Source organism: Nicotiana tabacum, chromosome 7, assembly GCF_000715075.1.
Source record: "Nicotiana tabacum cultivar K326 chromosome 7, ASM71507v2, whole genome shotgun sequence".
NCBI lineage: Eukaryota > Viridiplantae > Streptophyta > Magnoliopsida > Solanales > Solanaceae > Nicotiana > Nicotiana tabacum.
Window position 1 is genome coordinate 26,003,368 of NC_134086.1, and position 26,671 is coordinate 26,030,038.

General features: G+C 35.2%; 1 protein-coding gene across 2 annotated transcripts; it reads left to right on the forward strand.

Annotated features, from left to right (window-relative positions):
- Positions 1-245: 245 nt before the first annotated feature.
- On the forward strand, positions 246-21,352 carry LOC107760898 (uncharacterized). Of its 2 annotated transcripts, none has more exons than XM_016579018.2 (25): positions 246-375; positions 4,698-4,878; positions 9,193-9,410; positions 14,992-15,097; positions 15,208-15,309; positions 15,455-15,514; positions 15,633-15,711; positions 15,821-15,968; positions 16,657-16,780; positions 16,877-17,057; positions 17,194-17,222; positions 17,391-17,539; positions 17,768-17,870; positions 17,985-18,080; positions 18,151-18,206; positions 18,343-18,466; positions 18,606-18,668; positions 18,784-18,843; positions 18,925-19,086; positions 19,503-19,576; positions 19,661-19,754; positions 19,852-19,988; positions 20,082-20,162; positions 20,291-20,396; positions 20,998-21,352. In XM_016579018.2, the coding sequence occupies exons 2-25, from the start codon at positions 4,705-4,707 to the stop codon at positions 21,067-21,069; spliced, it is 2,598 nt and encodes an 865-aa protein (XP_016434504.1). In that variant the 5' UTR covers positions 246-375; positions 4,698-4,704; the 3' UTR covers positions 21,070-21,352. The 2 variants fall into 2 exon arrangements, with proteins under 2 accessions (XP_016434504.1, XP_016434503.1); XM_016579017.2 differs by lacking the exon at positions 246-375 and adding an exon at positions 4,300-4,605.
- The last annotated feature ends 5,319 nt before the right edge of the window (positions 21,353-26,671 follow it).

The window sequence follows — 26,671 nt, forward strand, 5'->3', positions numbered from 1 at the left end:
TTATTTTTCAATAACTTTGCAAATGCTGATTATTTTTACCTGTCCAAAAACTGGCTAGCTAGCCCATGTTATTTTCACCTTATAAGAAGTTGAATACTCTTAGTGATGTGAGGTTTTTTGAAAATAATGTACGGCCTTAGTCCAAAAGCGGACATTATCACATCATATCTTTGGACCGTTTTAACCCTAACATATCCAAACGGAAGTATCTTGTGCAGGTTATAAATAGTCAACTGATTAGGAGATCCTGATATTCCGTTTATTTTCAGAGAGCAAAACGAAGTTCTGGGCAAAGCAATGCATTTGGCGCAAAGACATTAAAGGAGTTTCTTCTACTCTGTCACTTCATTTCCTTTCTTACGGCATTTTCTTGAGGTACGTTTACCACCATTATAACACCCTTCTTAAACACCAATAACTCCATAGCTATGCTCATCTAATGAGTGATATGTAATGTATAAATTAAAAATAAAGTTCACTCGGAGGGCCATTAAAAATAATAAGTGATATGTAATGTAATGGAAAATTCCAGCATAATATGCTGGATTATGGAGCTTCTGCATATAAACTTCCAGCATATTATGTTGCAACTCTAGCACGGAAAATTCCAGCATAATATACTAGATTATGGAGCTCCTTCGTTTGAATTCCCACATATTATGTTGGAACTCCAGTACATTATTAAATTTCAACATATTATACTGAATCTCATATGTAAAAAATTCGAACTCCAGCATATTATGCTGGTATTTTTTTCGAAATTTTTAAGGGTGTTTTTGTTCACATTATATCTTTGCATGAAAAAGTGGCTAAATTTCGATTAATTTTGATATTGTGACTATTTTTCAATTACCGGTTAAAAATCTAGCTATTTCTTATTTTTTTTACCCAGAAAAACACAGGTGCACCCACCATGTTTCTTTTCTTTCTTTCTTTCTTCCATTTATTTTCTTCCTCCGTTAGGTCTTTTCACTTCAACTTCACAACTTCTATTATCCCTCGTAAATTATCACTTGTCACTATTCACCACTAAAGGTCCCACTTCACCCTGCCTCCTCATTCTAGTCTCTCCATTTTTTGTCTATACATTCAACATTATTTTCAGACGTCTAATGACAAATATTATTGAAATCTTTTATATTGGGATGTAATTCAAGTCTGTGTATATTGCATAACGTATGCATAATTTTCGTAATGGAGTAGAGAGTACTAGTCCCTTTAAGTACAATTGATAAAGTTAAAACGACATAGAACGAAGAAGTCACTGATTTATTTTCTTTGACTCGTTTAGAATATAATTAAATAAATAAAAATAAATTTCTCTAACAGTTTTAATTTTTATTTGAGATGGTCAAACACTTTCACCTAATATTGAATTGCAATGAACTTGGTTTCAAATTTGTCATCGATAAGCAAAAAGATGTTACACCTTGACATATATAAAAAGAATCTATCCGCACGCCAAAAGCATGAAGAATTTAATTAATGTTTAGATTTAATGTTGAGCAATTTATCTCCTATATAATAATTCTTGGTAGCTTTCCATCGAGTAATAGTAGCACTAACACTTATTCCTTTCTAAAGTAAGTTTAATTACAGTCTTATATCATAAAGAATTGCATATATAGCAAAATGTGATACGCTCTAAAATTTGAACAAGAAACTTTTTTCTTCAAATAGTTAATAGAGTGATTATTAATAACTATGAAGTCACTGAAATATTTCAAACTCGTTCTTTATATATTATGATTCAAATATTGATTAATTCTTTTTATTACACTACCATTCCCAAATTTTACTAGTGGGACTTTCTGAGTCGTCGTTATTGACTTTGCTGCCTATTGGAACTTGCTAGATAAATCATAAATTAAGGCAGACAAAGTTGAACCTTTTCTTTTGTTCAAGACTTGGTACTTGGAACTCTAACTCACCAATTGTGGTGATAGGTTTTTATTAAGCCACGTTGCACTTAAAGTCCCTTGCAAAAAGACATACAAAAGATGTGGTTCAAAATTGTTTGTGTTTATTCTTCTCCTCTCTTTTTTGTTTCATCTTCCTCTAATATTCTGTCAAGTTGGACAAATTAAGATTATTTTTTTCACAATCCTTGCTGGAACTAAATTATTCTTGCAACGAAAAAAAAAATATAACTAGGCAATATTTAAAAAATATTTACAAAACCGTAGCAGTAACAAGAAAATCTTCACTTATTTCATTTGATAAATAATCTCAAATAAGTGATCTACGATGTCATTCTCTCAAAAATGAACCCCACAAACTCTATGTGACATTGTTGACTGAAAAGGAATTCCTTTGGTTAATTAATTGGTTACTCACATACGAACTGACTTTATCGTAACAATTTCTCCGATAAATCGTTATATTCCTCGAAACACATATTTTGGGGTTGGGAATAAAGATTAATAAGAGTTGACGAATGATTTAATCACTCCTATAAAAACACAAATCGCTTTTATGCATGACGACAGTTGACATAATTGAATGGGTCTTCCTATAATTTTGACCTAATTATTTATTAACTAAGAGATGCACAAAGTCGAGAGTTTATCAAAAACAGTTTCTTTACCCCTTGATGTAGGGGTAAGATCTGCATACACATTATCTTCCTCAAACCCTATTAGTAAAATTTCACTAAGTCGTCGTTGTTGTTGTTGTTGTTGTTAAGAGACGCACGCAACTCACGGTTATTGCGATCATGATGACGAGAAGATATTTTTAAACTATTAAATTATAATGTAAGAATTATAAATTAATTAAATTATACTATTTTGTCTTACGTTTAATTGCTCTAATGTGATATTAATTTTTTTTCATGCTTAACATAGTATCCTTGGATATGGAAAAAACACGTGTTTCTATCTTAGTCTTTATAAACAAATGAATCAAGGTACATGTACTTTTAACATATTTTCCGACATCAAACATCTTCTAATCTTAAGTTAACTACTTTTTTTGTCCTAATTTATGTGGCACTGTTCGAATTTAGAGAGTAAAATTTTTTTTTTGACCATGATGAGACATAGAATCATTTAATTTCTTAACATAAAATTTGCATATTTGGAAATTATGTATAAAGTACTTTAAATCACAATAATTAATAATTCAAAATATTTAAAAGGTATATTAAAAAATAACGACCAAAGTAAAACTTGTTTGTCTTTCAAAATCCAAACAGTGAGAAACAAATAGCTAAGAAAATTCAAAAATCGTTATATAAGTGCAAATACTAGATTTCAAATCGAGTAAATCAAGTAGAAATTAAGTTTCACCGATTGTCATTCAACTTTGAGTTTGTAATACGAAAGTAATTTTTTTATTTTTTTTTTGTGACATAAAAATCATTTGACTTTGACTTTATAACATAAAGTTATTTTTCTATTTTTTTTGTCACGTAGAAGTCATCCAACTTTATCCTAGTTCGCTAGAAAGTAAATATAACCTAAAATTTATATTTTATATCGGAAATATGACATGACATTCCAAAATAGCTAGTTGACTTAATAAAATAAATGAATGTAATAAATTAGTTTTATAGAAAAATATGATATGGTATGACACTTTGTAACACTAGTCTTCAATATGATTTATGAAATTACGTTTATCTTCGTATTTTGATTTCTATGTAACAACTCGAAGATATGGGAACATATCAAGCTCCTACATTTTGCATTTGTCGTTGAATTGCTTGATGCTTTAACAATGACTGTTCTGCTAATTCAAAAAGGTAATTATAAAATTCACTAAACAAATAAGTATAAATTAACAAGGGCAAAATAATCAAATCATATCATTTACATTAATAATATAATAATGAGTTAGCAAAATTATTACAAAGTAATCAAAATAAGAAAAGTAAACATAATATCGTAAATCACAACTGAGATTAGTAAAATTTGGGGAGGAGGTTTTTGAAATTATCCCAAATGTAACTAACTTATTTTGGAGTGTCATGTTGTATTTTCTGATATTTACCTTTTAATTAACTTGGCCAAAAAAATAATAATAATAACTTGGCCAAAGTTGGAGACTTTTATGTGACAAAAAATAAAAAAATAGCTTTTGTGTTACACACTCAAAGTTAAATAATTTTTATATTATAAAAATAAAAAAGTAGTTATTGTTATTTTACAAACTCATAGTTGAATGACCACGGGTGAAATTTATACTTCAAATAGGATACAATAAAATTTCACAATTCGAATTCACAAAGTTTAAAATTTTAAATATGCCTCAGCTTAGTACTAAATCCAAGGACAGGACACCGGTGTTTATTTTTGTCAGAAAAAATATATTTTTGGGTGGGGTCTGTAAAGAGAAGACCCATGACCTTATCTTAACACTATATCACAAGGCTAACTAGTAAGACAGAATAGCGCCCACTCTCTTGCCTTGTTTCCACTTGGTTTTAAGTTTAGTGTCTCTTAGTCGTGAGCCAACCAATCCTCACTAGCCTTTGCCTTTGTTTTTGCTTAGCAGCAGTGAATAGAGGTTAGGGAGAGTTCAGTACTGTGACAATATTGGTTGAGTCTGCTAAATATTTTATTTTCTACAATACCATTCCTTTAATTCCTTATCATCATTAAGGTATGTTATCAGTTTACTGTCTTACTAATAATATGGCTATGCATTAATCTACATTTTACAGTTCTATATTTCATCTTTAACTATTTTTGCAGAACAAACATGAAAGTAGCAGTAGTTGGGGCAGGAATAAGTGGATTGGTTTCTGCATATGAATTGGCAAAAGCTGGTGTTGAAGTTGTGGTTTATGAGAAGGAAGATTATCTCGGCGGCCATGCTAAGACTGTTACTGTCAATGACGTTGATCTTGACCTTGGGTTTATGGTCTTCAATCGGGTACGTACATTTCCCAAGTACAAATATAACATATGGATATATATGGTTCTTGTTCAACATATGTAAAAAGTGAGGTCTCTAGATTTTTTTTATTTATGTACGTAGAAAGGGAGCCTTAGAGCAATTGTAAAGTGATCTCTGCATGATTTATAAGTTACGAGTTTGAACCGTAGAAGCAGTCAATAATACTTGCATTAGTGTAGGGTTGTAGGTTGTCTATATCAAACTCCTATCGAAGTACGATCTTTTTCCGGACCCTACATGATATAGGATATCTTGTGCACCAGGTTGACCTTTGCTTTCTATTTATATACGTAGGAGACCAGATAAGCATGGTCTATAATCTTTAGCTCTATATGACAAATAGAGAAAATAATTACATGAGATATTTAGCTCCTTTTGTTTAATAAAATCTCGAACGATCTACATTTGTCATAATTGTTCACAAGGATATAAAGTGCAAAGGGAGGATTCTGCTATTTAAGGAAGCTGCTTATTTTCCCAACAGTAAGCTTTATAATGTGGTGGTAACCCCAGTCACTTGTCACGTATAATTTTGATGATTTAATCCTATTTAAATTACTCTATTTATCTAATGGTTAATTTTGTAAAAAAATCTACAATGTACAATATGTAAATACGTGTAATTGTCATTTATATAGCAAAATAAAATGATGTAAAAGAAACCGAGAGACCGCGAACCTTAATCCAACAAAATAATTATTAGTCCAACATCTTTATAAGCCTTTGGAAGCTCCAGATATGTTCACTAGCATTTGGTGAAGAAGAGAGTTATGATGTTAAACAATTACAGATTAAATCATGAAATTATTAAATTTAGTTCTTCAAAATAGGTTTAAGGATGTTTATTTTTAGTTGGTTCAAAACTTACCACGCGTTCTCTTGTGCGTCGTTCATGAACTTCATGTGTGGGGGTGGGGGGGGTGGAGGTGGGGGGGGTGAGTGGGGTGGGGGGCTTATCTTGTTTTTCGAAATAGACATGCAGTTCGACTCTTTTTTTAGTTTACTATGGGGATCAAAAATAAAATAAAATAAAACACAAAAAAATTAAGGGAAAAATTCAATATTTAATATATGTACATAAAAAAATATTAACCTCAGATGTAGAGTATAATTTTCGACGATGGGAGTTCGATTGAACCCCATTTTATCCACCTGCCCCTGACCGCAGCTATGTGCCTAATACTAGTAGTAATATCTAGAAAAGAGCATTTTGACACCTACAAGTTACCTCATTGTTGTCTTTGAGAATAAAAGAGAATTTTTGGATGTGTTTACCTAAACAATTAAATTAAAAAAAACGATAAAATATTCCAATTACGATCGTTAACCAAGTCAATCTGAAATGAATGATAACGAAATCTCTTCCATACTTTCTAGAACAACTTTATCTTTATTAGAATTGAAAATTATATTTTTATACTTCAAAATATTTTAGCATACTGAAAGGAACAGGAGAAGACACTTCAAAATATTTTATCGTTATGTGGTTGGAAAGTAAACGTAGGCCCAATGAGTAGTGTAATGGTAATAATAAAACAAAATGCCACTAGATACTTGTCGGACCGTATGGCTGTTCTTGTTTGTCACATTATTTAGTACTCCTCAATTTATTTATTATCATTTGACTTGGACAGAAAACTTTTTAAAAAAAAATATAAAATTGAAGTTTCGATAGATAAGCTTAATAGACATTTAGCATAGATAATATTTTTAAAAAAATTGAAACAGAATTTTTGAAGTTGAGTTAATAAATAGTATTTGAAAGTTGAAGTTGTATTTGGACATGTATTTACTTGGATAAAAGTTAAAGTTTTATGAGTGAGAAAAATACTTTTGTCCGGATAACTTGAAAAGGTAGTACCACTTTTTGATTTTTGAAACATTCATTTTTTGAAAAATCTTCAAAAACTTATAAATTTTCATGAACAAATACCTTTTTATATAAAAGAAATTTCGAAAAAAGTAAAAAATCTGTATGTCTAACTCCTCTTTAATGTGTGTGAAACATCAAAATTACCTTTCTAGTGGGATTCATACAAGTCATGTCAACTCCTCAAAGAGCATCTTAGTAAAGACAAAAATGGATAAGTTTTATTGTGTGCTTCATACAACTGACATTAGTTGTGTGAGGCTCTTTTTTGTCTCACAAATTTGTCGACCACAATCTTATACTTCTGGATCCACAAAAATCTGGGTCCACAAAACTGTGAGACAAAAAAGATGTCTCATACAACTAGTGTCAATTGTATGAGACACAAAATAAAATTTTTCGCAAAAATGCAAGGTAATTCCTTATAGAAACTATTTACAAGTTAGATCGAACGAAAAAAAATTGTCAAACAATTTAAGGCAGAAGTACTGCACGATTAAGAGGCAGAACCAGGATTCAAAGTGTATGGTTCAGGATTTCACTCTTTTTAAGCTATTAGATTTTAAATTAGGAATAATAATTTGTATGTTTTTTTATCGATTTCTTTAGACAAATATAAGGTTTTGGAGCCTCTGTGCATGTGTGAGATGTAAAAGGCTAAAAGCTTCCACGTTTGATTATTAGGTAATCTAGATACTCCACCAGATTAGCACCATAGTAGTTCGTTTAGTTCAAAACTAATGACAGAACTATTATTACGTACATTTTTTATTAGCAACCACTTTGTAGCTAGACATTTTTTTCTGAATTTGTCGAACTATTGGGAGGTAATAGAAATTGAAAATGAATATTGAGAGGAATAGGGAAAAGAAATAGCAGAATAATGGTAAAACTACCATAGTGAAGGTCTCGAACGTGACAAATTGCCTATGCATAGCCAACAGGCAACAGCACATAAATGTCCAGTGCAGAGTACAAATATCAGTTCCCCAAATTTAGGATTTCTCCCAGATCAGACACCATTAGGATGAGATGTTAAACATGCAATATATATATATCAAGAAGCAACAAGAAATGTTGAGTCTCCACATCAGAACGGGATGGGCGACTTGGTCTCCTGATATAGTTTGGGCAATCCACACTTCATGAGTTAACTTTTGGTGTTGAATTTGATCCGAGGTTTATTTATTTGGGTTTCCCACATCAGAACGGAGTGGGGGACTTTGGTCTCCTTAAATGGCTTGGACAATTATCACGTAGCTTTTGAGGTTGCCTAAAGTTTCGTTTCTTTAACAAGAAATAGCAAAACTAAGAGTACAATATGGTTACAATAACAACAACTACGTCACAATCCTAGCAGCCATGGCTTTGCTAATTGATAACTTTTTTCACAATTCTATCACCATTTCAAGCTTTCCTTTTATATCATTTTTGTGGGTTCTGATGCATATTAATGTCCATAAAAAGAAATCTAAAAATGTAACATTAGATTCAATTTGAATTTTATCAAAATCCCACATTGGTTGAACGTGGTTTTGGACGTTTTCATCTCATGAGCAAATTTTGGGGGTTGAGTTTGATTTAAAGTCCATTTTCTTAATATAGTATCAGAGCTAGAGATAGACTCATTCCTAATATTGATTTACCCTATGTTAAGCCTCCATGTTAAGGTATCCCTGCTCCAGCCTTGAACGTGACATGGTGTTAGAATCCAACATTGGTAAAGGATACGAGTTATGATCTCTTTATATTGTTTTGGTCTGTCCTTACCTCATGAACAACCTCTTGGAGTTGAGTTAGGCAGAATGCTCATTTTTTAACTGATTTCATGTTCATAAAGTAGCTAGTAATAAGTAGCTCTTACTTCATCTTCCATCATATTTCTATGGCAACTCCATTCATAATGACATTGTTAGGATTTTTAGAAGCCAAACTTGTTGAGTTCTGTCCCATATTGGTTAAGATATGGATTGTTTGTCTCCTCACTTCGCCTTCGGCAATCCTTATGAACTAGCTATTGGGGTTAAGTTGTCCATTTCTTAACATGGTACCAAAGCTAGGCCTAACCCTGTTATTTTGTTTTTCAATTCCTATGTTATGTTATCCACGCTCCAATTGGAAGGCCTGGGTGTACGAGAGGGGTATTAAGTGTCCCACGTTGGTTGAGGGATGGGTCATTTTTCTCTGGTCTTGGGTGATCCTCACCTCATGAGGTAACTTTTGGGGTTGAGCTGGGCGTAATATCCATTTCTCAACAAGTTCCAAATTGTTTTGAATTTTTGTCTTGATTTTTTCTAAGATTCTTGAGTAAATCATTATCCCAATGTTTCTGCTCTTCAGCTGGAACTGTTCATAGCTAGAGTTGTTTTAACTCCATTTAGTTTGAGTACTAATGTATTTTGAAATGGTTTATTTGACAGGTAACTTATCCGAACATGATGGAATTTTTTGAGAATCTTGGAGTCGATATGGAGATCTCCGATATGTCATTTTCAGTGAGCTTGGACAAAGGCTATGGTTGTGAATGGGGTAGCCGAACTGGACTCTCTGGTTTGTTTGCACAGAAAAAGAATGTCTTGAATCCTTACTTTTGGCAAATGATTAGAGAAATCATCAAGTTCAAGCAGGATGTCATAAGGTACCAATAAATCCTTTGGCTTTAAATATGTGACTTTTTATCAGTAGTCAAGTCCTTTTCATATTGAGTTCTTTGTGTTGGGAATAAACCCCTTACCAAAATAATATTCACGGTAATAAAGCGGAATAATAATGTAGCACCGAGATACGGTAATTAACAAGAATAAAAGAGTAACAATGACACCAAAATTTTTACGTGGAAAACCCTTCTGAATAAGGGAAAAAACCACGACCCCGAGAGGAGCAACTGATATCACTATAGTAAGGAATTTTACAACTTTGTAGGTCGGAGGTAAATACTCCAAAGACCACTACAACACTCAAAAGAAATAACCCTCTTTTGATATTCCCACCTCACTACAATATCGCTCTCTCTCTATTTTCCTCACAGACTATTTTCTTATACCTTGTCTGTGAAACCTTACTCTTTCTTTCTCTCTTTGTTGGTGTGTAGAAATGAGAGTTGAAGCTCTCCTTTTATAGCCAAAGCTTCACCCTCTAAAGCCTACAATATTTGACAATTTACACACACTTTTCACAATTCAACAAAGTTGGCTACCAAACCAAAGAAATTCAACAAGGTTGGCTACCAAACCAAACTAATTCAACAAGGTTGGCTACCAACCAAACCAAGTCAACAAGGTTGGCTACCAAACCAAAGAAAACTCTTATTAGGCACATGCCTAATACTTCTTCAATGAGATGGACATCATCAATCTCCCCCTCCAGTCTCATTCATCTAGAGGAGGTAGCACTGTCTTCTAGTTTGAGTGCATGCCGACAAGTTCTTTGCATAGCTCGAACTTGTTCTTTGGTACCACCTTGGTCAGCATATCTGCGGGATTCTCACTTGTAGAAATCTTCAAGACTTTTAGAGATTCATCATCTACCATTTCTCGAATCCAATGATATCTCACATCAATGTGTTTGGTCCTTGCATGGTACATAGAGTTCTTGCTAAGGTCTATTGCACTTTGACTGTCACAATAGACGACATACTCCTTCTGATGCAATCCAAGCTCTTGAAGGAATCGCTTGAGCCATATCATCTCCTTGCCAGTTTCTGTAGCAGCAATGTACTCTGCTTCAGTTGTTGAAAGTGCAACGCACTTTTGCAACTTAGACTGCCATGATATAGCTCCCCTGAAAATGTAAACAAATATCCAGTAGTAGATTTTCTGTTGTCAATGTCACCTGCCATATCAGCATCTGTATAGCCCTTCAAGATTGGATCAGATCCTCCAAAGCACAAACAATCTCCCGTGGTACCTCTCAGGTACCTGAGTATCCACTTGACTGCTTCCCAATGTTCCTTTCCAGGATTTTCAAGAAACCTGCTGACAACACCAACTGCGTGAGCAATATCTGGTCTAGTACATACCATTGCATACATCAAGCTTCCGACTGCTGAAGCATAAGGAACTTTAGCCATGTTCCCTTTCTCCTCCACTGTTGTAGGACACATCTTCTTACTCAACTTTAGATGACCAGCAAGAGGTGTGCTGACTGGCTTAGCATTCTTCATGTTGAAGCGTTCTAGTACACGTTCAATGTACTTCTCCTGAGATAGCCACAACTTTCTACTTGTTCTCTCTCGAACTATCTTCATCCCTAGAATTTGTTGTGTTGGGCCCAAGTCCTTCATATCAAATGACTTGGACAGATCTCCTTTCAACTTTGCTATCAACCCCTTATCTTTTCCTACAATTAACATGTCATCCACATACAACAACAATATAATAAAGTTATTCTCAGAAAATCTTTTGAAGTATACACATGGATCAGAATAGGTCTTTAGGTATGTTTGACTTTTCATGAATGAATCAAACTTCATGTACCACTGCCTTGGTGCCTGCTTCAATCCATAAAGACTCTTATTCAATTTGCACACCATGTGTTTCTTTCCAGCTACTTCAAATCCTTCTGGTTGCTCCATATAAATCTCCTCTTCCAAATCTCCATGAAAAAATGCAGTTTTCACATCCAACTGCTCCACTTCAAGATCTAGGCTAGCTGCTAAGCTCAAAATTGTTCGAATAGAAGTCATTTTAACAACGGGGGAGAAAATTTCGTCAAAATCAATACCTTTCTTCTGTTCGAAGCCTTTAACCACCAATCGAGCTTTGTATCTGACCAGCTTGCCATCTCCATCTTTCTTGAGTTTAAAGACCCATTTGCATTTGAGTGGTCTTTTACCCTTTGGAAGTTCAACCAGCTTGTATGTGTCATTTTTCTGGAGAGATTCCATCTCTTCTTGCATAGCTTTCATCCACTGGTTCTTTTCTGGATGGGACAACACCTCCTTAAGACTTTCTGGCTCCCCCTCATCACTGATGAGGACATACTCTGTGGAAGGGTACCTGCGTGACTCTACCCTTGGCCTCTCTGATCTCCTCAGAGGTTGAGGTTGTTCTTCTCCCTGAGTGGGGTGCTCCACTTCCTCGACACCTTCATCAAGTTGCTCCCCCTGCTCAATAACCTCACCAGGTTGCTCCCCCTGCTCGGCAACCTCGTCGGTTGTACTTTCTGCACTTGTGGGATTGTTAGAAGTAGAAGGAATAGTAACAAAGTTAGGAATTATACCATTTTTCGCCTTTTCTAACATATCAGCAGCAGTTCCAACTTCACTTTCTCGGAAGACTACATCTCTGCTTCTGATGACCTTCTTCTTTACAGGATCCCACAGTCTGTACCCGAACTCTTCATCTCCATATCCGATAAATATGCAGGGAACAGATTTATCATCCAGCTTTGTTCTCTGCTCTTTTGGTACATGTGCAAAAGCTCTACAACCGAACACCTTCAGATGCGAGTAGGACACCTCCTTGTTGGTCCAAACTCTCTCTGGGATTTCAAACGCCAACGGAACTGATGGACTCCTATTGATCAGGTAACAGGCTGTCTGAACTGCTTCACCCCAGAATGACTTAGGCAGTTTAGCCATTCTGAGCATGCTTCTCACCTTCTCCACAATGGTGCGGTTCATCCTCTCGGCTACGCCATTGTGCTGTGGGGTTCCAGGAACTGTCTTTTCATGTCTGATCCCATGACTTGAACAATACTCTTCAAATTCCCTTGAAGTGTACTCACCTCCATTGTCACTTCGGAGACGCTTTAGCTTTCGACCCGTCTCCCTTTCTACTAGAGCATGAAACTTCTGGAAAACTTGAAACACCTGATCTTTGGTTTTCAAAATATAAACCCATAATTTTCGTGAAGCATCATCAATAAAAGTAACAAAATATTTGTTACCGCCCATTGATTCAATTTCCATTGGGCCGCAAACATCAGAATATACTAAATCAAGTATATTCAATTTTCTTTCAGACGATGTCTGAAATGAGACTCTATGCTGCTTACCAAATAAACAGTAGTCACAAGGTTTTACCGTTGTACCTTTGGCATAAGAAATGAGTGATTTCTTGGCAAGAATCTGCAATCCCTTCTCGCTCATATGACCCATTCTTTTGTGCCACAAATCTACAGAAATCTCATCTTGTGCCGCGTTCAATTCACCTTGGCATATTTCTGCATTTGTCCTGTACAACGTGCCACGAGCAACTCCCTTTGCAATCACCAATGATCCCTTAGTGAGTCTCCACTTTTGATTTGCAAAATAGCTCTCGTATCCATCTCGGTCTAAAGCAATTCCCGAGATCAAGTTCATCCGTAAATCAGGTACATGCCGCACATCCTTTAGAACCAATGTGCATCCGACATTTGTCTTGATACAAATGTCACCAATCCCTGCAATCGGTGTGGCATGGTGAGACCCATTTTCACTGTGCCGAAATCACCTGCTACATATCTGCAAAAAAGATCTCTTACCGGTGTGGCATGGTGAGATGCCGCTGTGTCAACCACCCATTCCGACTCTGAACCTGACAGGTGCATGCATTCCTCTTCCTCATTTATAAAGAGGACAACATTATCATTATTTTGCACCATGGCGGCTGTGTTGTCGTCATTCTTCTGGCCACTGGTTTCACCTTTGCCCTTCCTTGGATTTGGGCAATCTCTTTTGAAGTGACCTGGTTGATTACAGTTGTAGCAATTTCTGACTCTTGATTTGGATCGGTTCTTTGACTTCCCACGAGCTCCGGATCTACCATAGTTGTTCGAACTCCTTTGATAACTCCTGCCTCTACCTTCTGTGATGAGAGCCTGTCCTTGATTTTCAGGCTTCTTTCTCATCTTCTCATTAAGTAGAAGAGCCGATGTGACATCTTTCAACTCAATAGTAGTCTTACCATGCAGGATAGTTGTTGCCAAATTATCGTACGAAGATGGCAACGAGTTCAATAGCAAGATGGCTTTATCTTCTTCCTCGATTTTCACTCCGAGGTTGGCAAGCTGTGTGATTAGTCCGTTAAACACATTTAAATGTGACAAAAAATTCGTACCTTCACTCATGTGTAGGGCGTATAACTGCTTCTTCAGGTACAATTTATTTGTCAGCGTTTTGGACATGTATAGGTTTTCCAACCTTGTCCAAATTCCTCGTGCAGTGTCTTCATCAATGATGTTATTTACCACATCATCTGATAAGTGCAACCTAATTGCACTAGCAGCTCTTTCATCCAAGTCAGCCCAATCCTCAGCTTTCATGGTATCAGGCTTTTTGGAATCAACATCTAGAACCTTGTGTAATCCTTGTTGGATGAGCAGATCTCTCATCCTTCTTTGCCATGTTGAGAAACCGTTATCTCCGTTGAATTTTGCTACCTCGTACTTTACTCCGGACATTTTTATTTTTCACCAAGTATAGTACTACCGACAGTGAATAGTATTTCAGTGAACGAGCAGAACCTGTGCTCTGATACCAGTTGTTGGGAATAAACCCCTTACCAAAATAATATTCACGGTAATAAAGCGGAATAATAATGTAGCACCGAGATACGGTAATTAACAAGAATAAAAGAGTAACAATGACACCAAAATTTTTACGTGGAAAACCCTTCTGAATAAGGGAAAAAACCACGACCCCGAGAGGAGCAACTGATATCACTATAGTAAGGAATTTTACAACTTTGTAGGTCGGAGGTAAATACTCCAAAGACCACTACAACACTCAAAAGAAATAACCCTCTTTTGATATTCCCACCTCACTACAATATCGCTCTCTCTCTATTTTCCTCACAGACTATTTTCTTATACCTTGTCTGTGAAACCTTACTCTTTCTTTCTCTCTTTGTTGGTGTGTAGAAATGAGAGTTGAAGCTCTCCTTTTATAGCCAAAGCTTCACCCTCTAAAGCCTACAATATTTGACAATTTACACACACTTTTCACAATTCAACAAAGTTGGCTACCAAACCAAAGAAATTCAACAAGGTTGGCTACCAAACCAAACTAATTCAACAAGGTTGGCTACCAACCAAACCAAGTCAACAAGGTTGGCTACCAAACCAAAGAAAACTCTTATTAGGCACATGCCTAATACTTCTTCAATGAGATGGACATCATCACTTTGTTTATTTGAAGATCATGCATTTGGTGGAAAATGACTAAACCATTCTGTTTTGTGTTTTGTGTCAAAAAGGAGCTGTCTTTAATGTAGTTTATGTTTCCCATTCCATTGCAGTTACCTTGAGGAACTTGATAACAATCCTGATATTGATCGGAACGAAACGTTAGGACATTTTATTCAGTCACATGGCTATTCAGAGTTATTTCAGAAAGCTTATCTGGTGAGACTTCTGTTCCGTCACAGTTCTTGATTTCATTACATGCATAGGCCATTTTTGTTCGTTCAAAAGATTGATCTTGCTATTAGCAATTCACACATATGTTTTGACAGATTCCAATATGTGCATCAATTTGGTCCTGCCCCTCGGAAGGAGTTATGGGCTTTTCTGCTTATTCCATTCTTTCATTCTGTCGCAACCACCATCTTTTACAGGTAGAGTTCACATACATACTGTTTAATGAGCATATTTTCTGTATGGCTTATAGCCAATTGCTGAATTTGGTTTATATAAGATACTGAATTTGAATGCTTCTATATATCATTTTGTTGTTTGAGTGCTTTTGTTCATTCTTTACAGCTCTTTGGTCGCCCTCAATGGCTCACAGTTAGATGGCGATCACGTACATATGTAAACAAGGTGGTATTTTATTCTCTATGTACCACAAAGTACTAGCAAGTACCATTTTCTTGCTTTCTTGAGTGAATTGCTAAGCTTCTATCATCCGTCTGAGTAATACGATGGGTGTACAAAGCAGGTTAAGGAGGAGCTGGAGAAGAGAGGCTGCCAATTAAGGACTGGTTGTGAAGTAAATTCTATATCAACGAATGAAGAAGGTCCGGTTTGGTTCTAGCATTTTAAATGCCTCTATTTCTCATGTCTATTTTTAATCTCACAGTTAGGAACTACTCATGATTCTAACTGTAAAAGAAAGAGCGTTTGCAGGTTGTACTGTAGCTTGCACTGATGGTTCCGAAGACGTATATGATGGATGCGTAATGGCTGCACATGCACCAGATACTCTGAGAATGTTAGGGAAAGAGGCAACATGCGATGAAACAAGAATACTTGGTGCTTTCCAATATGTTTATAGGTACTTTGGACGCCTCTTTCTTAAACAATTTGAACTTAAATTTCTCATCTCAGTTACTTTCTTATCCGAAAAGTTCATCCTTAGACTGATATGATGATTAGTTTAATCTTCCTCTCAGAAACGGTCGTAAATATATGTCCATTATAGCTAGTAGTATATCTTACTGGGGGAAACTATTTTGTGCTTTAGTGAATTTCAGTTAAAAATGCATGTCTTAACGTGGTCGGTTGTAGTTAACTATCAACTAAAAAGGGCAGCCCGGTGCACAAAGCATCCCGCGTTCACGCAGGGTCCAGAAAAGGATCGCACCCCATGAAGGTGTGATGTAGGCAGCCTACTCTGATGCAAGCAATGAATTTCAGTTAAAATGTGTGTCTTAAGCTGGTTGGTTGTAGTCAACTATCAACTCAGCTGACTAAACTTCTGATGCTAATCTGAAAATGCTTCTGTAGACAGCAGATTAATAAAGTTAGTAGTTCTGCCTCTGAAATTAGTGAATGAAATCTACTCATGAACACAGTGTGAAGGGCAGAATATAATGTGGAAGAGAATGTATCTTCTTGATAAATTCTCTGAACTTCTTGTATTGCTGCTTTGTTTGAAAGAAGTGAGTTGGTATTTTGAGCCATAGTGTTACAAAGATTTTATGATGTCAAAATGCACACTCATTTCTATTCCTCTACGACAGTGATATTTACCTTCATTGTGACAAAACTTTCCTGCCTCGCAACCCAGCAGCATGGAGTGCATGGAATTTTCTTGGAACCATGAACAATAAAGTATGCGTAACATATTGGCTCAATATACTCCAGGTGTGCGATGCATCAGAACCATTTTAACATTCTTCAGCGGAAAAGTCTTTTCTCTTGTTAACTGTCCTCTTATCTTTGAAATGTATATACCTACAGAACCTTGGTGAGACAGAGAGACCTTATTGTGTAACTCTTAATCCTCCTCACACACCAGAGCATACGTTGCTTAAGTGGACCACAGGCCACCCCGTACCCTCAGTTGCTGCATCAATAGCTTCATCCGAGCTAGATCAAATCCAAGGAAAGAGAGGAATATGGTTTTGTGGAGCATATCAAGGTATGTATCTTTTTCTATACAGAGTACGGAGTTGCTTCAAAATGGATGTTCCTTGTAACCTCCTATAGTGCACAAAGTGTATAGCCGCTTTGGCTTTCACTGGTTTTGATGTTATATTTATTGCAAATACTTTCAGGCTATGGCTTCCATGAGGATGGACTAAAGGTAGAACCATTTCTGCTGACAAGCTTAATAGATTTTAACTTGAAGCATGAGACATGTTCCTAAGAGAACAGAAAATAGTAATACACATTAACTTTTCAGCAAAAGGAGAAAGGAAATCCATAGCACAACACAATGTGTCGCTAATTATCTGCTTTTGCTCCTCCTCAGGCAGGTGTGATTGCTGCACAGGGTCTGCTTAAGAGAAACTATAGTGTCCTGAAAAACCCCAAACACATGGTACCTACCTGGCCAGAAACAGGAGCACGCCTCCTCGTTACTAGGTTCCTCAAGAGTTTCATCACCACAGGATGCATAATGTAAGTTACAATAGTTTCAGCTTGTATTGTTCTAATCCCAAAATGGTTGTCTAAGATGTTATCTATCCATCTACTTCCTCATCTTATAACTTGTTAAGATGCCAAAACTATTTTATTGAACGAATCTCGTGTGCTTAAAATTTCCTGCTACTTTCTATTCTCAGATGTACTTAAAAACATAAACGAATCATGCATACATTGTTTTTAGACTGTATTTTCTGTGCTCAGCTTATTAGAAGATGGGGGGACGATGTTCACCTTCGAAGGAACAGAGAATAAAAGCTCTCTTAAAGTTTCTCTTAGAGTTCATAGTCCACAGTTTTACTGGAAGGTAATTGGAGTTCTTTTTTTTCCTCTCGTATAATTCATCAAGCCAATAAAAAAGAAAATTTCAAAGAATTCTACAATATGGATAAATTCGTTGACATAAACTAATCTCTTACAGGTTGCAACTCAAGGTGATTTAGGCCTTGCTGATGCTTTTATTCAAGGGGATTTCTCTTTTGTCGATAAGAATGAAGGTCTTCTTAATCTTTTCATGGTGAGGAAATGACTCTATTTCTATGTAAATAGCTATTTGTTGGTACTTGGCATCCTGAATTCTTTTACAGATTTTTGTTAACAACAGAGATTTGAAAGCATCAGTCACAAGATCTAGTAAGAAAAGGTAAGTAGTTTATAGAAACTGAAATCAAGAAATTGCTACTTATGTTCATACCTTAAAGCCCCACGGCGTGGATAACACTGGGTATGTTGTTGTTGTTGTTCATACCTTAAAAGTTTTTCGCTACTTCGTTCTCCAGAGGCTGGTGGACACCATTGCTTTTTACAGCTGCAGTGTCATCTGCAAAATATTTCATTCGACACGTTTCAAATCAAAACACCCTGACTCGAGCTCGTCGGAACATCTCTCGTCACTATGACCTGGTAATCAAGATCACTAATGAAATTGAAATTCTCAATGCATATGGGTTTTTGCCTGCTGTTTTCTTGTAACTTTCTCATCATAAATAGGCCTGTGGCTTCAAGTGTAAATTGATAAGTATATTTATTTCATTTTTTCCAGAGTAATGAACTCTTCTCGCTATTCCTAGATCAGACAATGACATACTCATGTGCAATTTTCAAGGTAAGACCTCAAATTTCAAATATTTGCAACGTCGCCTATATCTTATGCAAACTACATTTTTTGCTCCTTAATCTCATTCTTATGGTGATGTATTTTTCTTTTATACTTGTTCTAGAGTGAAGAGGAAGACTTGAAAGTTGCACAGGAGAGGAAAATTTCTCTTCTCATTGAAAAGGTAAGTCATCAACAAAGTAAATAATCCCTTATTTCGACATAATTTTCAAGCCTAACCTGATTCTGATTCTAATCTTTTTAGGCAAAAGTTAGCAAGGAACACCACATTCTAGAGATAGGATGTGGTTGGGGAAGTTTGGCCGTGGAAGTTGTTAAGCGAACAGGATGTAAATATACCGGTATCACTCTCTCTGAACAGCAACTGAAGTATGCACAGAAAAGAGTTCAGCAAGCAGGCCTTCAGGTACATAACTTAAAACAATTGTGGAAACTCAAGATGCACAGTTCTTTTGTGTTATTCTAAACTATTAAAAGATCGAAAACAAGCAAGGTCTAAAGTCAGGTTAGAGATGCTACATCATACAAGAACATGCTTTATATCTACTAAACACTTGAAGCCAATTTCGGAAAATTTTAATAAATACTAACTAAGTTCAATGAGAACGGGAGCCTTGGAGCAACGGTTAAGTTGTCTCCGTGAGACCTATAGGTCACGGGTTCAAGCCGTGGAATCAGCCATTGATGCTTGCATTAGGGTAGGCTGCCTACATCACACCCCCTTGGGGTGCGACCCTTCCCCAGACCCTGCGTGAACGCGAGATGTTTTGTACACCGGGCTACCCTTTTTTACTAACTAAGTTCAAAGAAATGTATTCACAGGATCACATAATATTTCTCCTATGTGACTATCGCCAATTGCCAAATATGTCGAGATATGACAGGATTATATCATGGTAAATGTTTGCCTACAACAATTAGTTCATTTCCTATCCCTCATTACCATGCAGTGTGATAACAGTACTAATGATCATTTTCAGTGAGATGTTAGAAGCTGTTGGTCATGAGTTTATGGAGGAATTCTTTACTTGCAGTGAATCTGCATTGGCAGAAGATGGCCTTCTTGTTTTGCAGGTAATCAATTAAAATGACTCTCAACACATTCCACTATATTCACCTTTTCCCTTTGATTTTTTTATGCTGCTTTTTGACAAGTGTTTGCTTTCCTTAGTTCATTTCAATACCAGACGAGAGGTATGACGAATACAGGCAGAGCTCGGACTTCATAAAAGAATATATATTCCCAGGTGGATGCTTGCCTTCACTAAGTCGAGTAACATCAGCTATGGCTGCTGCATCCAGACTATGGTAACAACGATTCATTGTCATTTTGCACATGACATGCTGTCTCTTATTAAAAATCATCTTGTTTTTAATCATTTGAAAAATGTTGTAATGCAGTGTAGAGCACCTAGAAGATATAGGAATTCATTACTATCAGACACTGAGATGCTGGCGGAAGAACTTCCTGCAAAAACAAAGGTAAGTAAACCAAGATCAGTTATATATTGTGTTCAACCTATTTCTTTCATGTATCATTTGTAGCTTGTTCAAAAGTAAGAGATCATTTCTAGACTCTGATACTTGAGCATCAATAACTGTGTAACTAGCCAAATTCATGCTTTGGGATTCGACGACAAGTTCATCAGGACATGGGAGTATTACTTTGACTACTGTGCTGCTGGATTCAAAACGTGCACACTAGGAGATTATCAGGTATGGTGAGAATTCTTTGAATAAAAGGGCAAAGAGTGCATAATGTATATGTGTTTGTCGGACCAAGTATCAATAGAGCTAGGGTAGAGGGAGCTGTAATGGAAAATCACTTCCTTCACATATGGATATGAGTTATTTTTCCCTATTTGATGTTAATTTACGAGGCTCAAACACCGCGAAGTGGTCTAAAACATATTAGTTCTAATCAAATGGACCTTGATCTTCACTTTAGTAGATAGTTCCCATGCGGCCATGCTACTATTCTGTATAAGAATATAAGATCAAGTGACTACAACAACAACAACAATAAGCCCAACGTAATCCCACAAGTAGGGTTAGGGAAGGGTAGTCTGTATGCAGAACTTACCCCCACCTTGATAGTAGAAAGGCTGTTTCCGATAGATTCTCGACCTAAAATCAAGTGAGTATGAAATAATAATAAGGATACGGACTCTAACTACACATCCCAACAAAGAAAAGTTAGCTAAGAGCTTACTCTAACCAGTAAACATGATATTTATTCTCCTCCTTTACCAGAAATCTTGAAATTGCTTAACAAAGTTGTGAAGTAAAACTACTCAAGGTTGCTCCACTTTTGTAGATTGTATTCTCAAGGCCAGGAAATGTTGCAGCATTTGGTGATCCTTACCATGGTGTACCTTCAACTTATTAGCATTTCTTCGTTTTCAAGATTGATTGTTTGTTGCCAAAGAGAAGAGTTTATTGTTTAGGTCCTACTCTGGGCTGTTTTTCTTATCCATTATTGTAGATTAAGAACCTCCTTTTGGAGATAGTTTACTTCCTTTTTCACTGCAAGAAAAAACTAATCAAGCCATGATACAAGTGTCATTGGCTAATTCTTTCTGTAATTCTCTCATATTGTATTTTTGTTAAACTTGAATAAATCATTCTTCTATGTGGCTCTAATTGCTTGCAAGTTGCAAGTTATTGAGAAATTTTCAATTGCCAATTCAAATAATTTATTTTAGCTTACCCAATTTGGTAATTACAATATTTAGGAAAATTACACGCTTCACGCAAATCACACTGGAAAATTATGGTACATGATCCTTGTCCTACAGTTCAAGTTGTTATCACTAGAATGTAGGGAAGGAAAGTTTTGGGATTATTGCAATTTTAGAATATCAATATTCTGATGTTAAGGAAAGAAACTACGGTATCATTTGGTTTCCTGGGTAGAAGAAAAATGTGCAAGAAATTCTCCTATACCTTTTTTTTATTTTATTTTATTTTTTGCATCTTTTCGGAGTTTGATTGAAGGGAGGCATTGGCGCAAGTCGCAACTTGTAAAGTTACTACCATGTGATCAGGAGGTTACGCTTCGAACGTGAAAAAATTCTCTTGCAAAAATGCAGGGTAACTCTGTACTATACTACTATGTACCCTTGTGATCCGGTCATTCTCCGGATCCCGCATGTAGCGAGAACTTAGTACACCGGGCTGCTCTTTTCAAAGTTTGATTAGTCGGAAAATTGTGGGAAAACATTTGCTTATTTAAGCTTTTCTTTTCCTTTCAAACAAACGAAAGCAGAAAGTGACCCTTTTTCATCCTTTACTTTATCTTACTGCAATTCTCTTTGGAAATAATTTTTCAGAGAGGTTCTCCCTTCAAAAAAGGTACTTACAGAAGGTTACTTAACATACAAACGAAACACAGGAAAATACTAGGTGCATTTGATCCTCTCAGGTTCTCCAGGTGCACTTGAGGGCACGCAACTGGACACTATATCGCTCTAGAAGGGGCAACCCCATGCACAAGACATCATGTATTCAAGCAAGGTCCGTAGAAAAAATGCACCTTTTAAAATAGCACGGGCTAGCTAGTTTTCGGATTAGTAATTGAAAAATAACCAATGTTTGCAAAGTCATTAAAAATAGCCACTATTTTGTGCAACACGAAAAGTTCCAGCGTAATATACCGAAGATTGATGCACCTGTATATGAACTTCCAACATATTATGCTGGACCAGTATATTATATTGGAAGTCCAGTATATAGTACTGGAACTCCATTATATTATGCTGGAATATTTTTCGAATTTTGAACAGTGTTTTCGTTCAGATTTATTTTTACACTAGTCCCTAGACATGTGCGTTGCACGTGTATCCCATAGTAATAAGTACAAACGTTTTAAAATGATATAAATAATATTAAAATATATGTACGATAAGGAAATACATGCTCTGCCTTAATTGATTATTGAATATAACAGGATTTGATATTATTTAAACAACAAATATAGCTATATAAATATGATTGTCATACCAAATATTCAATTTGATATTTTCATTGCCTCTTTATATTTGGACAACATGTAGTTTACATTTGAATATGAGCAACGTCGACTATAGTTGTGGATACTTCACATCTAGAAGTTCCTGCTTTGTCTTTAAGAAATTGAATCCTTCTTAGTTTTACAGTCGCATACATATCAAGAAGCTGTTGTCAGGTGAAAGTTGTAACTTGTAGAAGTTGTATAGAAATTCGATCAACATAGGTCTTCCTTAGGGTGGCTAGTAAATCATAATTCATTTCATGGTGTAAAGCTGCAAAAAAAAAAATAGCTATTTGTAATAGAGATATTTAATAATTACTAATATCAAAAAGTTTTATTGATATCATTGTTGCACGTACAAGAACCCTTTACTTGATTCAAGATTATGACTCCTTTCATCTGTGAATTTGACAAAAGAATTGAATTATATAATTTATAATTGTATAAATATAGCACGACAATCATATTTCAAATTTAACATTCATTAAGCACCATGTAATCTAATACTTTATCTATTCTTAAACTCACATAGTAAAAAAAAAATGAGTTAAAATAGACCAAATAATAAGTGGCATAATACACTTTTTTAATTGGGTAGCTTAGTCACTAATCAAGATGAATCAATAACTATTTTGTACATGAATTCTTGATAAAGAAAAACAAAAAAGATTACTTCAAAATTTTTAAGTGAAATATGCCACTGAAGGAAGCAGACAAAACATGGGGAAAATCATTTAAAAAACAAGAAATAATGAAGAAAAAAGAAAGAAAAGGAAGCCAAAATATTAATTAGCTAAACTATTCTATTAATCCTCAAATAATCAGGTCATCTAGGCTCTAGGCAAAGTATAATTGTTTAGCAAAAGGATGAAGACACTTGGCAAATATGACTGCCAAAAAATCAACATCACTTCGTCCCAAGAGTGTGAAAAGAAAATAAGTATAAAAATGTGCATAAAGAATAATATATTGTGTAATACTCATAGGAAGTGACAATAGGGGAAAATAAACTTGCCTGTTAAATTTACAATTTTAATGTGTTCCACTACTGTTTCAGCTTTAGGGAAAAAGAAGAAATGGTATCTGCAAGATCAAATATTATTATTCTTCTCAAAAAGAATGTTCTCAAATCTAATATGTTTCAAAGAAGCTATTGATTCTTGTGGTTTGATTGAAAAAGCGACCAACTTCAGCTAGCAACATATATGAATATCTTAATAATGTTTTAAGATAATGACAAAGTATAAAATTGTTACCAATTTTGTGATGTAGTAACCAAGAAATCAGTTAAAAGGATTAAAACACAAACTAAGTCTTAGGAACACAGAAAAGCTTAGTAACGTAAAGTCCACTTTCATGGATGTCATGAGTCAAAAATTTGGCATTGATAAACATTCAGCGCATTGTACAAAAAGTAAATAAATTAAATTGTTGAGAAGGAGAATAATTAGCTTGCATCAACAACAAAGTAAGCAAGGAAATCTTTAGCAAATACGGATTCAACTAAACATTATCTGATTATATTATTCACTCATCAAACATTTTTATACTTAATGTTACTTCTTTTTAGCTTATGAAACAAAGGTAGAATCCACAGTATCTACTTCCCTGTAAAGTATTAGATGCAGAAGTAAGCCCCAAACTCACAATTTGAAGTTCCTTTCTTACCGGTGAAGATGAAAAGTAATTATTAAAAGTTAAAAGCACAAAGTGAAATCGCTGCTTTGGAACCTTAAGGATGTTCTTGTGGTTTGATTGGAAAAGCGAACAACTTTAGCTGACAACATATGTGAATATCTTAATAAAGTTCAAACGTAATTACCAAAAACCTATTAGAAGGATAATAACATCAAAATTAAGTTTAATGTAGATAAGGAATTTAACGCTCATACTAAATAATAAGGCATTAGAATTAAGACAAACAAATCATTTGATGTATTTTCTAAATGGAGTGATTGCTTTAAGGCTATATGGAACGTAATAAGAATTTTGTTGTGACAATACCAAATAATTTGCAACAAACATTTTATGCGCTAAGTACTACAATGTTAAATTAGCTATGATCCAAAAAGTACTTAAGGGAAGTCTACACTTGCAACACAAGATAATTGCATATAACATTGACAATATTAATGCTAAATAATTCGCAACAAACATATTCTGCGCTAAGTATGACAGCAATCAGTTAGCTATGATCCAAAAAGGACCTAGCAAAGTCTACAATTGCATCATAAGCTAGTTGAATATAACATGACAATATTCACACTAATACTATGTTTAACTTTACAACTTTTAAAGAAATCACATAATCAAGAATAACAGGTTGCTAACTATGATCCAAAAAGGACGGAAGAGAAGTCAATATTTCCACCATAAAATAATTGAAACATATATACCTGTTTACAAATACTGGTGAGTGAAGTATACTCTTTTGGGAAAAAAGAAATTTCTTGCCGTAAGAATTTACAAAGGATAATGGAACAAAGACATCTTATTGTACACTTATATAGAGTACGGTGAAGAATGTGAAAAGATTGTGAAAAGAAGTTACTAATGTTGAATATGAAAAATGGAAACAATCAGAATTAACTAAGGAAATTTACATTGTCATAAATAAAGAATTTAAAAAGCTTGTAAAAGGACGTTAACATGGTAGATGCAAGAAACAAAATATAAAAGCTCTTGGGAATTAAGAATTCAAGAAAATGAAGAAGAGGGAGAAACGTTTTCCTTGAGAGTTATGATGAAGCAATTAAAAGAAAACGTTTCTGGGAAGGAGAATATAAATGGTCTCAAACCTATTGAATACATTAAATTGATTTGATGAAGTATTAAAGTACTACAACATCAGCGGCTTATATCTAATGTAATTTAAATATTATTTAATTAAAGCTTCTTCTTTTTTCAAGGAAAAAATTGTAACTCATATTTTGAAAGATATTATCGTAATTCAGTCAACCCGCCTATTCTGATTCACTTTACCCAATAAAGGGCTATGCAAAATAGGGATTGCTGCTTTCACTGCGCTACCTTCCTAAGCCCTTACTCCTTTTCCTTTTGCACCTGTCTTGTCGAAGTCTCCTTTCAGAGTGTGATTCGTCGTTTCCAATGCGGTTAATTGCTATTAGGCTTTTTAGGAAAGTTCCCCTCTGCCTATGCAGTTAGCTCGACTCCAGGTATAGCTCTTAATGGGCATGTAGTCGTAGGCGGGAACTCTTCTTTTTATCTTATTCTTTGGTCAGGCTGGTAATCCCAACCAAATAAGCAATCGCAATCGCTATAAGCAACCTATTTCATACCCTTTTCGTTGTACTTCCTCTTCTCCTTCTCTTCTTTCTCTCCCTGCCGAGAAAGGTAGGAGCTTCCTACTTTTAGTATAATATGATATGATAAAAAGTAACTAAATTTCAATCTTTTGAAATTGTGGCTATTTTTCAATTACCACTTGTAAATCTGACTATTTTTGAATTTCACACCTCGCCCCTCCCCCCAAAAGATGTGATATAGACAAACCTATACTAGCGCAAGCACTAGCAGCTGCTGCCACAGTTCAAACCCGTGACCTACAAATCACACGGAAATAAATTTATCGTTGCTCCAAGGTTCCCCTTTTTCGGACTTCAAGTTCAAAAAGAAAATTGCCTGAAGACAACCTTCAAAATTTTCAAAAGCTGGTTAACACTACACGCAATATCGTACTTATCCAATTTTTCACTATAAAAGAACGAAACCCTGGCTTTTGGATGAAAAAGTCTTGCTTTTAACACGAAGATTGTGTCTACATTTGCTACTGTAAGGCTAAACGGCAAATCCGAACCAATCATGCTGCACAATTAGCCTTCTAAAACTTTATGTGCTCAAGGACCTCACCCTCTCACAACAGCTTAGTTCATTGATTCAATTATAGACTCAATTCATTACTTCATTTCCAGAGCTGACACCAAGAACAAAGACATGTTTGGAAGGAAAGGAAATTGCA

What these genes read in the sequence shown, in the direction of transcription:
- LOC107760898 (XM_016579018.2), top strand. Translation starts at nt 4,705, where the DNA reads ATGAAAGTAGCAGTAGTTGGGGCAGGAATAAGTGGATTGGTTTCTGCA. An exon ending in ATCACCACAGGATGCATAAT is followed by an intron (nt 17,540 to 17,767) that starts GTAAGTTACAAT and finishes TTCTGTGCTCAG; the next exon opens with CTTATTAGAAGATGGGGGGA. An exon ending in TTCAGCAAGCAGGCCTTCAG is followed by an intron (nt 19,087 to 19,502) that starts GTACATAACTTA and finishes ATGTATTCACAG; the next exon opens with GATCACATAATATTTCTCCT.